We start from the raw sequence: 12852 nt of genomic DNA on the forward strand, positions 1-12852 counted from the left end.
TCCAATGTTATTTACAGTGATATAGTGCTTTATACAGTAAACTACATACTACTCCTCTTTTGACTCCTATTCTGATCATTATCTGACAGCAAAAAACCCTATAGTTATTGGAAAACAAACCCTGTGTCTATGACAGTATGGCTCTTCTTTCAAACATATGTAGCTCAGTCACTCACTAAGCACTTATTGAGAATGTACTTATATGTAGTACTGGGCATGCAAATACATAAGTGATACAGCCCTCACCCTCAAGGAGCTTACATTCTCCTAGGAAGATGTAACATGCTTACATACAAGGCAAAACATATTCAAAAGAAGAATCAGGAAAACGATGGGTACAATAACCATTACCATGTAAGTATAAAGAATAACTAAACAATTGAGTGTGAATGCTGCAAAATTATAATGATCAAGTTTGGCCTCCAAAAAGAGATGAGGAAGATAATTTCCCTGATGGATGGGATGATGGGTGCAGGATACTGTATGTGATGACAAACTTTTTTGTCACTTTTAGCTATTAAATACTTTTTTATTCTTCTGTTTTTATTATAAGGGATGGCTATCTGGGAGGAGTTGGAGGAATACAATGGGAAATACAGGTGATATAAAGACAATTTTTTTTTTAAAGTCAAAATAAATACAAAAGGATTTTATTGGAGACAAGGGGAGGGTTGAGTCATTAGCAACTGGGGTAATCAAGATGAGTCTTTAGAGCTGAATCTTGAAGGGAGCTGGAATTCTGAAATGCAGAAGTGAAGAGGCAGAGCATTCTAGTCATAGGGAGTGGGAAAGGAAGGGAGAGATATAGCCTGTGCAAAGGCACAGGGGCAGAAAATGAATTATCATGTATGGAGAATTGCAAATGGCTGGAATGCAGAGTATATGAAAGTGAAGAAATGTGTAATCAGTCTGGAAAGGTAGGCTGGAGCAAGATGGGGAAGGGCTCCAAATATCAAACATAAGATTGTGTACTTTATCCTGGAAGCAAAAGGAAGCTATAGAAGCTATTTGAGCAGGAGAATCACAGGTTCAGACCTGCACTTTAGTAATAACAATTTGGCAGCTCTAAGGAAAATGGATTGGAGAAGGAAGAGACCAGTTAGGAAGCTTATGAAAATAGTTCAAGTGAAACGTGATTAGGGCCTAACTAGATTGGTTGTGGTATGAGTACAGAGAAGGGGACAGACAGGAGAGATCTAAAAGAGGGAGAATCAATGAGACTCGTTAATTGAGTAGATATGTGGGGCAAGTGAGAGCGAAGCATCAAGCATAATGCCCAGGTCGTGAACACAGGTAACCAGAATGGGGAGCTTAGGAATAGCAAGCAGGTCTAAGGGGAAAGACCATGAGTTCTGTTATGGACATGTTTGAAACGCTCATGGAACATCCAGGTGGAGATGTCCAGCAGAGAGTTAGAGACAAAGGATTGGATCTCAGGAAAGAAGTGAGAGCTGTATATGTAGATGTGGGATTCATCTGGATAGAGAGGATAGTTGAGCTTATGGGAGCTGTTAAGAGCATAGAGAGAGAAGAAAACACAAGTTGGAGCCCTGTGGTATACAGCCAGACAGAGCACGTGAGACACAGATGACCATCCTGCAAAAGAAACTGAGAAGGATCAGTTAGACAAAAAGTAATAGAACCACAACAGCAATGCCATTAAATTGAGGAGTAAGCAAGAATCTAGAAGGAAGGGTAAACAGCATTAGATACTACAGAGAAGTCAAGAGGAATAAGCAATGAGAGAATGCCACCAGATTTAGCAATAAAGAGATCACTGATGACCCTGGAGAAAGAAATTTCAGCTGGAGGACAGGAATGGAAACCAGACCGTAAATCAGTCCATCATTCAACAGGAATTTGTTAAGGGCTAACGGTTCTAAGCTCTGGGGATACAAAGAAAGGCAAAAGCAGTCCCTATAACCAGGAAATATACATGTCAGTGGAAGATACAACATGCAAATAATTAGATATATAAGGTATACACAGAACAGATGTAAGGCAATCCTTGTTTACTTTTTTAAAAAAAATTCAAACCCTAGTAAATGTCCATTGTCTAAGCAATCTGGAATGTATTGCTTTCTGACAAAAAGTTTTCAAAATGGCATTTTAATAAAATCTTATTAATACAATAAAAAACTTTTCTTATTTAAAACTTTTTCTACCATTGTAGCTACATAATGTTTACTTCATATTCACAACCATTACATCAACATATGACTAAGCACTCTTTCATTTTTTAAACAGCGTTTCCACTGAAATGTCTCTATCGAATCTGGCATCTTACATATCCACATGGAACATTTCTTCTCCAAGCTTCTTATGGAAACTCAAATTTAATATTCTCTATTCCTAAGTACAGCAGTGTGGCTAAGTGATTTTCAATTTATACTGATACATAATATGACATTGCAAAAGGACATAATGGCAGAAGTATTCACTCCAAATGTACTCACCTTCCAAGTGTCTCCTTTGGTGATCCAGCATGACATCCTTCCGGTAGAACATTTTATTGCATACCTCACAAGAAAATTTCTTATCACCATGCTTCTTCTTATGTTTAGAGAGGTTACTATTGGTAGAAAAGAATCTGAAACACATCTCACATTGGAATGTCTTCTCGTCTGCCCAAAGAAGGAAAAAAATGTTTTCAAACAGTAATTCTTTCTAGCAAAAATATATAACATACCCACAGCAGCTACCTTCATTCATAATGATAACAAATATCATGGGAAAGGCAAGGAAAAATCATCATGAAAGGAGCATAGAATGAGTACTCCCAGAAACCAAAATCAACATTTAAAAACTTCATCTGTACCAATAAATTTAATAACTGAAAACCCCCAAAGCAGTCTTATCTAAAAATATCTACCCTATTCCAATTAAATAACTAAAAAGGAATGACAGCCATAACATTTGGGAAGTTCCTCCTTGGAAAGTGACTCTCCAAAGCAAAAAATGTCATTGTTCTCTAAAGAAAGTTGCTCTTTTGTACCTTTTAATATGAGACTAGAGAAAAATTGTCATAAGTATTAATTTTTCTGTTTAACATAGGCCAGGTGGTTGGGCATGAGAGACAGGAGAAACTAAGTGATTGTATTTTGTGTTTGTAAAGTTGTACATTTATCAGTTATGAACCCCACTTCAAAAGATATGCACATCAGTTTTAATAATATAGCCAAATTATCCTTTTGGATTAAAATTAATAGCATCCTTTTACTAAGTATATCATGTAATTTTTTTTTACTGTAGTTTGTTTTCCCTAACTCCTTAGCCAATGCATATATCATTTTGTTCTTAATGCAAGTTTATTTGTTACTTCCACCAACAAGTATAGTTATTCAAATAAATGAAGCATTTTTTTATGGGAGAAGGTTAAGTGAGGGCCTGTGATTTCATCTGTCTAGGGCAGGGGTGTGGAACCCGTGGCCTCAAAGCTACATGTGGCCCTTAGGTCCTTAAGTGCAGCCCTTTGACTGAATCCAAACTTCACAAAATCCCCTTAATAAATTTTTTAAAAAATTGTTCTGTGAAGTTTGGATTCAGTCAAAAGGCTGCACTTGAGGACCTAGAGGGCCACATATGGCCTTGAAGCCACAGGTCCTGGTCTAGGGAGCTCCCTGGTGAGGAAACTCCATTCCATCTTCTCCAACAGACTGGCCCCTCTGTCATTCCTACTCTTTCATTTATTTCAATCTCTGCTTGTCTACCGATTCATTTCTTACTGCCTACAAACATCATGTTTTCCCTATTCTGAAAAAACCTTCATTTGCTCCATCTCCACCAACTAGCATCCTTTAGTTAAACGCCTTGAAAAGCCTATCTACAATACCTGCTTCCACTTTTATCTTTTCTCACCCTCTTCTTAACCTCTTACAGTCTGACTTCTGACCTTATCATTCCACTGAAACCGCTCTCTCCAAAGTTACTAACGATCGCTTAGGTGCCTAACCCAATGGCCTTTTGTCAGTCCTCATGCTCTTTGACCTCTCTGCAGCCTTGGCCACTTTTGGTCACTCTTTCTTCCTTGACAATCTCTTCTCTAGGTTTTTGGGACACTATTCTTTCCTGGTTTTCTTCCTACCTGTCTGACTGCTCCTTCTCTGTCCCCTTTGCTGGATACTCTTCCAGATCATGCCTTTTAACTGCAGGTGTCCCTCTGGGTTCTGTCCTGGGCCCTCTTCTCTTCTCCTTCTATACTACCTCATTTGGTGATCTCAGCAATTCCCATGGATTCAATCACCATCTTTATGCTGATGATTCTCAAATCTACCTTTTCTGCCCCAACCTCTCTGCTGAAGTCCAACTTCCCATCTCTAACTGCCTTTTAGACATCTTAAACTATATGTCTAGTGGACATCTTAAACTCTATGTCTAAAACAGAACTCACTATCTTCCCCCCTAAACATTACCTTCTCTATTTCTGTAGAGGGCAATCCCATTCTCCCAATCTCTCAGGTTCACAAGCTAAGAGTCATACTAGACTCCTCAATTATCTTTCATCCCCCATTCCTTACCTCCCCCATATCCAAGCTGTTGCCAAGGCCTGTTGACTTCACCTTTACAACATCTCTTGAATACATCCTTTCTCTCCTGACACTGCCATCACTCTGGTTCAGGCCCTCATCTCCTCACACCTGGATTACTGCAATAGCCTGCTGGTGGATCTATGTGCCTCAAGTTGCTCTGCACTATCCTATATCCTCCATTAAGCCACTAAAGTGATTTTCCTGAAATGTAGATCTGATTATGTCATCCCCCTCTTCAATAAATCCAGTGACCCTGTTTGTTCTGTTTGGAATTCAAAACCCTTCAGAACCTATTCCCCCTCTCCTTTACATTCTTCTTACATCTTACACCCCAACATGTACTCTGTGATCCAGTGACACTGGCTTCCTCACTGTTCTACAGAGAAGACACTCCATCTCTCAGCTCTGAGCATCCTCTCTGGTGGTCTTCCACACCTGGAATGTTCTCCCTCTTCTGCTCCAACTACTGACCTCCCTGGTTTGCTTTAAATTCCAACTGAAATCCCACCTTCTACAAGAAGTCTTTCATAACCCCTCTCACTTTCAGTGCCTTCCCTGTTATCTCTCATTTATCCTATATTCTGCTTGCTTTGCATATATTTGTTTGCATGTTTTCTTCCCTACTTTAGAATGTAGGCTCCTTGATGACAGGTACTGTTTTGCTGTATCCCCAGCACTTATCACCTATCATGTAGTAGGCACTTAATATATGTTTACTGATTGATTAAGTGATAGGAGACTCCCTCTACTAGTACAGACCAGTAACTGTTCTGCAACTTTAGAACCTTGCCTGGGCATTGACACATTAAACGACTTGCTCAGCCAATGTGTGTCAGATGTTAGATGTGAACCAGGCTGTGCTGACTTCAAGGTCAGATCTCTCTCTACTTCACCATGCTGCCTCTTACACACAGCAGCACAAGAAAACAAAATATAAAAATTGAGCATGCAAAGTGAAACCAAGAGAAATCCCAAAAGGATCATAAATGAATATACCTGTGATTGCAACTCCTGTTACTTAGCAACTCCCCTCCTAACCACGTTTCATTCCCACATCTTCCTATCATGCCACAGTGCCACTGCTGTTGCTGCTACTGCTGCTGTGACTCCTGTCCTGAGATCCTGCTCCCCTGATCAGTAAGAAAAGGAGAGCTCTCTCCATCATCCCAGTGCCCCCATCCATCAGCCATGCATTACAATGCAGCCACGCTGCACTGCCATCACTACCACCACCGCTGCTCGCTGCTGCAGTAGGAACTCCCACTTCAGAGGTGTGCAGTCCTGACTGGCAACAGCTGACTCCAAAACTATGCCTCACCCAGCCATCTTCTCTCAAGACACATCTATCAACTGCCACTACCTTTTTTTAACCTCTTGTTCTGAGAAGAGTCATCAAATAAACACTTCCCCTGCTTCTGGAAAGGGCATGCATGGTGTCAACAGACTGCCTTACAGTTCTGCTCCCCACCACTGTGACTTCCCAGACCAAAATATACTTCCCAAATCACCACTCTCCTTACATATTATCCTCCACCCCCCACCTTGCTCATTAGAATGGAAGCTCCTTCAAGGCAAGGAGTCTTTCTGTATTTCTACTAGTAGCACTTAGCACTGTACTTGGCAAATGCTTTCAATTATCTGAAAAGATATATATATATTTATTTCAACACAGTAACACCCCCCCTTTTTTCCTGATTGTTATTGGCTTCCTTTATTGTGAAAATAATATGAATTTATTGCTGCTATAGTTGCAGATATGATTACTAAGTCACTGCTAGTGATTCTTGAGACTGTAGAGAATGAAAGGGACTGTAGAGAACTAGAGAAGAAACGCTTTCCTTATTACAAAAAAAAAGAGAGAGAGAAGAGAATGGAGTTTAAAAACTATAGGTTAGATGGCTGGCTAAGATAGTTGTTTCAAGAGACCCAAGTCCCACATAATTGTTCCAACAAAAACCTGAAATGTGGATTAGACCAAATAATGATCAAGAAATACAATAAGAAACTATTCTAAGTTCGTTTTCCACTTTAGAACGGCAAAGAAAATCATCCAAAAGCCCACAGACAATAAGAAAGGGGGCCAGCTAGCAAAGTCAGTACCACCACAGCCTGGCAGGCTCTTGTGTGACCAAAAAAAGGCCAGAGACACATAGAACTTGCTTGCGAGGCTCTGAAGGCGGGGAGCTAAGAGCTCCCTCAAGAAATCCAGAGGGCCCTGGACTCAGGAGGCCAGTGTTACTCGACTGCATAGTATGTGGTAGGGTGTAAGGAATAAGAAGATCGGGAAAGGGGCCAGGTTATACAGTACTTAAAGTACAATTTTTTTATTTGATCTTGGAGGCAAAGGGAGCCACTGGAATCAGATTAATAGTAGGGGTGACACGGTCAAACTTGTGATTTAGGAAAACCAGTTTGATAGCTGAGAGGAGGATGGAAAACAGTGTAGGGAGACACGGCAGGGAGACCAATCAGCATGACTAGTGCAGTAAACTTGCCACAGTATAAGTAATAGTATAGGATGAGTGCCTGAACCCAGTGTGACGGTGGTGTCAGAAGAGATAGATAGAAGACATGGCAAGAAAGTAAAATTGACAGATTCTGATAACAGATTGGAAGGAGGGGCAGTGAGAGAGTAAGAAGCGAGGATGACACAGAAGGTTGTGAGCCTGGGTGACTGGGAGGATGGTGGTACCTTTGACAGTAATAGGGAAGTGTGGATGAAGTGAGAGTTTGGGAGGAAAAGATGAGTTCCATTTTGGACATGTTGATTTTAAGATGTTCAAGCAGTATCTAGTTTGAAATGTCCAACAGGCAGCTGGAAATGAAAGAGAAAAGATGAGGAGAGAGGTTAGAGGTGGACAAATAAGTATGAGAATCACTTGCATAGAGGTGACAGCTGACACAGTAGGAGGTGACGACATCACCAAGTGGAGTAGCATAAAGAGAGAAGAGAAGAGGGCCTAGGATAAAGCCTTAAGGGACATCCTCTGGTGTAACAGGTGTAACCTGGATAAAGATACAACAGACCTAGAAGGAACAGTCAGACAAGTAGGAGGAGAACCAGGTGAGGCTAGTAACAGGAAAACAGAGAGAGAAAAGCTTATCAAGGAGCAGACAGTGATCAAGTGTCAAAGGCTGCAGAAAGGTCAAAAACGATGAAGACTGAGAAAGGTCACTAGATTTGGTGACTAAGAGATCGCTGGGAACTTTGGAGAGAGCAGCTGGATGATGAGGCTGCAAGTCAAACTGCAGAGAGTTAAGAGGGGAAGGAAAGGAAAAGAAGGAGAATCTAGGAGCTTGAGCTAGAAAAAGGAGAACAGACACAGCGCTGTAGCTAGCAAGGATGGAAGGCTCAAGCGAGGGTATTTTAAGGATGGGAGAGGATATGGCCATGTTTATAGGCAGTAGAGAAGCAGCCAGTAGACCAGAAGAGACTGAAAATAAGTGATTTTTTTTGGTTGATTTGTAGAAATGCCTATGATTTTTGTGGGTGTATCTTCTACCTTACAGAAGTTGTTTATATGATTTAATGGTTTTGTTGTTTCTTTTAGGCTTTCTAAATAAAACATAGTATTCTCCAGAAATTGAGGTATGTCAATCTCATTTTTACCAGTAATTCTTCCTCTATGTTTTTATTTTCCTAGTAGCCTATACAACTAGCTAGTTGTATAGTTCTATAACATTCTGTTATAGAACTAGTCCTACAACTCCTAGGATTAAGTCAAATAATAATGGTAACATAATAAGCAGCCTTGATGTCTACCTCTCTTCCTCAACCTTGCCACAGAGACATAAATCTGCCAACTAAGAATTGCTTGAATTCCGTAATTTTTTAATGTATTACATTTGATATAATTTTAATTGTTTATATAATTTGATTTTTGACAAATTATTTTTTAGCATGTAATTTTTAGTCTTCATTTAGGCATGCATATTTTGATTATATTTTTGTTACTAATCATTATTCTAATTGTGTTGTGGTCTGTAAAAGTGATCTTTAAAATTTCTGCTTTTCTGTACATTCTTCATGCCCTAACATGATCATTTTTTGTAAACATTCAACATATAGTTGATTAAAAAGTAAATTCTCTAGTAAATGCAGTTTCCTCTATATATTTATCAAATATAATTTTCCCATGTTCTATGGAATTTTGAAACTTTCTCTTTTTTAAAATTTAACTTATTAATTTCTAAAATTGGGATATTGAAATCTACTGTTTTTTCTCCACATACTTTTTATAATTCAGTTAACTTTTACTTTAAAAATGTAGTTTTTATAATATTAAGTATATATATTCATACGCAACTATGCATTATAAGGAAATGTAGTTTCAGGATGTAGGATATGAGTGAGTGTAGTGGCAGCGGAGGGGATCAGGAAAGGTATTATGTAGAAAGTAATATTTGAGATGAATCTTTAAGGAAATAAGGGATTTGAAGAAGTAGAAATAAGGAGGGAGAGGATTCCAGGCATGGGGGATATCCACTGAAAAGCAATAGAGATGGAAGATTAAGTGTCATATGACAGACCAATGAGTAAGGAAAGGAATAATGAGGGAGGAAGGGTAGACTGGGGTATGCTGTGAAGGGCTTTAAAAGCTATGCAAAAGTTCATTTTTGATCCTGGAGGCAAGTGATTTCAAAATAAAATAAAAATGAGGGCCATTACATTGTACATAAGGATCCTTGCAGGCCATATGTTAACTTAGTCTTAATGGACAACATTATCTAAGTTTTATTTTCTTTTAAAAAATATTTCCCCATTATATTTTAATCTGGTTTGGGCAGCACTCAGGAATGTTGGGGACCACATGTAAAGATATGTATGCTTAATGCCTTTGCTGGAGGGAACAGGGAGTATGAGTAGGAAAGTAAAATAATCAGACCTACAGTTAAAGAAAACAGTTTGGCAGGTGTGCAGAGAAGGGATTGGATTGATGTGGGATAGTCAAACAGATCAGTTTAACAAAGAAAATATTGTGATAGAGGTGATAAGGGCCTGAACTAGGTTAATGAGTGTGAGAACAGTGAGAAGAGAATGGACAGCAAAAGATGTTGCAGAGACAAAAACTATTATATTTGGCAGCTGTTTTCAGGGGTGGGGAACCTGGAGCCTTGAGGCCTCACGTGGCTTTCTAGGTCCCTGGGTGTGGTCTTTTGTTTTACAGAACAAAGGGGCCAGGTTATACAGTACTTAAAAGTACAATTTTTTTATTTGATCCTGGAGGCAAAGGGAGCCACTGGAATCGGATTAATAGTAGGGGATTTGTTCTGTGAAGTTTGGATTCAGTCCAGACCTAGAGGGCCAGATGTGACCTTGAAGCTGCAGATTCCCCACCCCTGGCTTAGATATAGGGAGTAAGGGGAAAATGAAGAATTGAGGATAGTTGCAAAACTGGAAGAATGATGGTGCCTTGAACAAAAATAGGCTACTTCAGAAGATGGATGGGTTTGAGGTGAAAGATGGTGAGCTCTGTTTTGGACATGTTATGGGTGAGATTCTATGGAATATCCAGTTTGAAATTTCTAGCAGGCAGTTGGTGAGGTTGAATTAAAGCTCAAGAGGGGGACCGGGATTTGATCATCCAGGAACTACAAGCATTGTGGTGATTAAAGCTGTGCAAGGTGATGAAATACCAAGAAAGCATGTAGAGAGATGAGGGTCAAAAACAAAACCTATGGGTACATCTGTCGTTACTGGGTGTGATATAAACAATGAACCAGCAAAGGACACTGGAGACTTGAAATGAATAGCATGACACACTGGAGGACTGGCAGAGAGTGGAGTCACAAAAACACAAATAAAAGAGAATATCCAGGAATAGAGAATGGTCTTCAGTGTCCAATCTTGCAGAGAGATCAAGAGGGATAAGGACTGAAAAAGACCATCCAATTTGGCACTTGGTAACTTTGGAGAGAGCAGCTTTAGTTGACTGATGAAGAGAGAAGCCTGATTGCAAAAGGCTGAAGAACGAGAGAGAAATGGCAACAATGAGTATAGACAGATTTTTTTCCTAGGACTTCAGCTCAGAAAGGGAGAAGAGAAATAGGATGATAGTTTAAGGTAATAGCAGGGTCTAGTGAATTGTTTTTTAAAGACAGGGTTAACATGAACATGTTTGTAAGAAGCAGGAAATTAATCATTAGGAAGGGAGAAACTAAAGATTAGAGAGAAGGGATGACTGAAGGAACAGTTTTCAGGAAAGGATGGAAAGGTTCTCTAATCCCAGTTTCTCTGTTCATTCAATTATATCTATGACTGTGTTGTAGATAGAGTGATTCTGAATGATTGTCAATCCTGTCTTCCTCTTTTCCTAGATCTCTTTTACAATTACCCACTTTCTGTACATCCTGAGTTAGAGTTATCGACCAGTGAGAGAGCCTGAAAGTTTCCAGTCTTGCTCTGACTTCATGACTACCAACATGGTATTATTTTCTATATGTCTTAAGTTTTGTTCTATTGATTATATTTCTCTTTCTCAAGGATCAGCTTTCTTCCAGCTTCTGGTTTCCTTAATAAGGTGTTTTTTCCCCAATGAACGGAAAGAAAGGAAGGGAGAAAAAAGATCTTTGTTAATTGAAACAAAATATGACTATGTGATCTCCATACTTAACACATCAGCTATAGTGATGCACTTGGAGTATGGAAGACTCTGAACTCTACCCCAGGCTTTGTCACTTTCTGGCTGTGTGACTATGGGCAAATCACTTGAGTGAATCCCATTTTCCTAGGCTGCAGAATGGGAAAAATTATTTCTTTAAAAGTTACTGGAGGCGCAAATGTATACAAAGTGTTTAAAACACTTTAAAGTACTATTGAAATGCCATTTTATGTCTTCTTCTTACGTCGAAGCAAATCTTGAGCTCTTATTAGCTCCATTTTGCACATGAAGAAAGAGATTCAGGCTCAGAATGGTTAAATGACTTTGTTTGAGGGCCACATAGCTAGTGGTGTTGGTGTGTGTGTTTTTAAACAGAGCTGTAATTTAATTGATATAAGGAACTCCCAATGTGAGTCTTTTCTACCAGTGAAGATTAGCAAGCATTCTTCAATTTACAGTTTTAGAAACCACTTAGGGAACTGAGAGTTTTGCATGATTTACCCAGGGTCATACGGCTGATATGTGTCAAGGACAAGGCTTGTCTAAAAGTCCAATTATATCTATAATTAGATCGATTATAATTAGGTCCATTATACCTAAGAAATATAGAAATTTCCAGTTGGAGATAGAATACTACAATATAATTTTGCACCATGCTACGTATTATGAAAAGTTAAGAAATTTATCCAAGAGATTGAGATAAACATGTTTCTGTGGCCTAGAAACTTTAATCAAGGGTAGACTTGGAAAAATAGACTGTCCAAAGGTAAATTTAATATCCAATGCAATAAAAGTGTGGTTTCATAATGAAAAATTAAACTATGTATGTCAAGATATTGTGAATCCATATGAAACCATGTAAAATAAGTAATTGTTGTAAAAAGATACATCTTTTTACAAATTATAGATGTGAAAAGCTGTAAAGTTTATCATATGTTTATTTCAATTTTTGCTAGTTAATTTGCATACCACTGAATAGAATTGTTCTCACCTGTTCTACAGTTGTGAAATTCCAGTGCACTCTCTATTCGAAAGGACTTCTCACAAGTTCCACACCTATATCTGTATTCACTATCAATCTATTTTCAAATAAAAAACACATTCAGTAAAATGAAGAAAAACCAAAATAAAAATGGAGAATTAGCATTTGTTCACACTTTTCAAAAGCAAATCTTTAATTGGGTATGCAAGTATCCATTTCACTCAATATAGCTATTCAACTAACTTGGCCTTAACCTACTTTTCCAACCATATCTTCCAAGACTCCCCTTAATATATCCTCTATTTCAGCTAAACTGGATTAATCATCACTTCTTTAACATACTTTCCAGTATCTGTAGTTTTTCATACCGGATTTCTTCTACTTGATATACCTTTTCCTCTCAACTCCTTAAGCTCTCCTCTATGAAGTCTAATGTCATTTCTTCCATGAAGAGTTCCCATAGCACTAAGCTCCCATATTATATGAAAGCACTAAGATTTCATATTTTATTTTTAATTAGAATTACTTAAATACTAATTTCTACTAATAAAAGACAGGGATCAGATCTAATTAATTTTATATCCTCTAGAATAAAAGTGTCAGACTCATAACCCAGTTTCTTTTTGAGTTTGAAACCACTGCTACAGAGTGCCTAATACAGTGTCTGGCACATAATACACAATCAAATATTTTTTAATTGCAATTAATACATCTTTGAAACAAACATCAATGGCTTTTG

General features: G+C 38.5%; 1 protein-coding gene across 1 annotated transcript in view; it reads right to left on the minus strand.

The window, feature by feature from the left end:
* The window catches only part of PRDM15 (PR/SET domain 15), a 148365-nt gene that overhangs the window by 69001 nt on the left and 66512 nt on the right, over positions 1 to 12852 (minus strand). Inside the window, exons 9-10 of the mRNA XM_036747347.1 lie at positions 12123 to 12210; positions 2457 to 2624 (exon numbers count right to left, since the gene is read on the minus strand). Coding sequence (XP_036603242.1) covers positions 2457 to 2624; positions 12123 to 12210 — 256 coding nt within the window. The remainder of the gene's footprint in view (positions 1 to 2456; positions 2625 to 12122; positions 12211 to 12852) is intronic.

The sequence above is a fragment of the Trichosurus vulpecula genome, chromosome 2 (assembly GCF_011100635.1).
Source record: "Trichosurus vulpecula isolate mTriVul1 chromosome 2, mTriVul1.pri, whole genome shotgun sequence".
In the NCBI taxonomy this organism is placed as follows: domain Eukaryota; kingdom Metazoa; phylum Chordata; class Mammalia; order Diprotodontia; family Phalangeridae; genus Trichosurus; species Trichosurus vulpecula.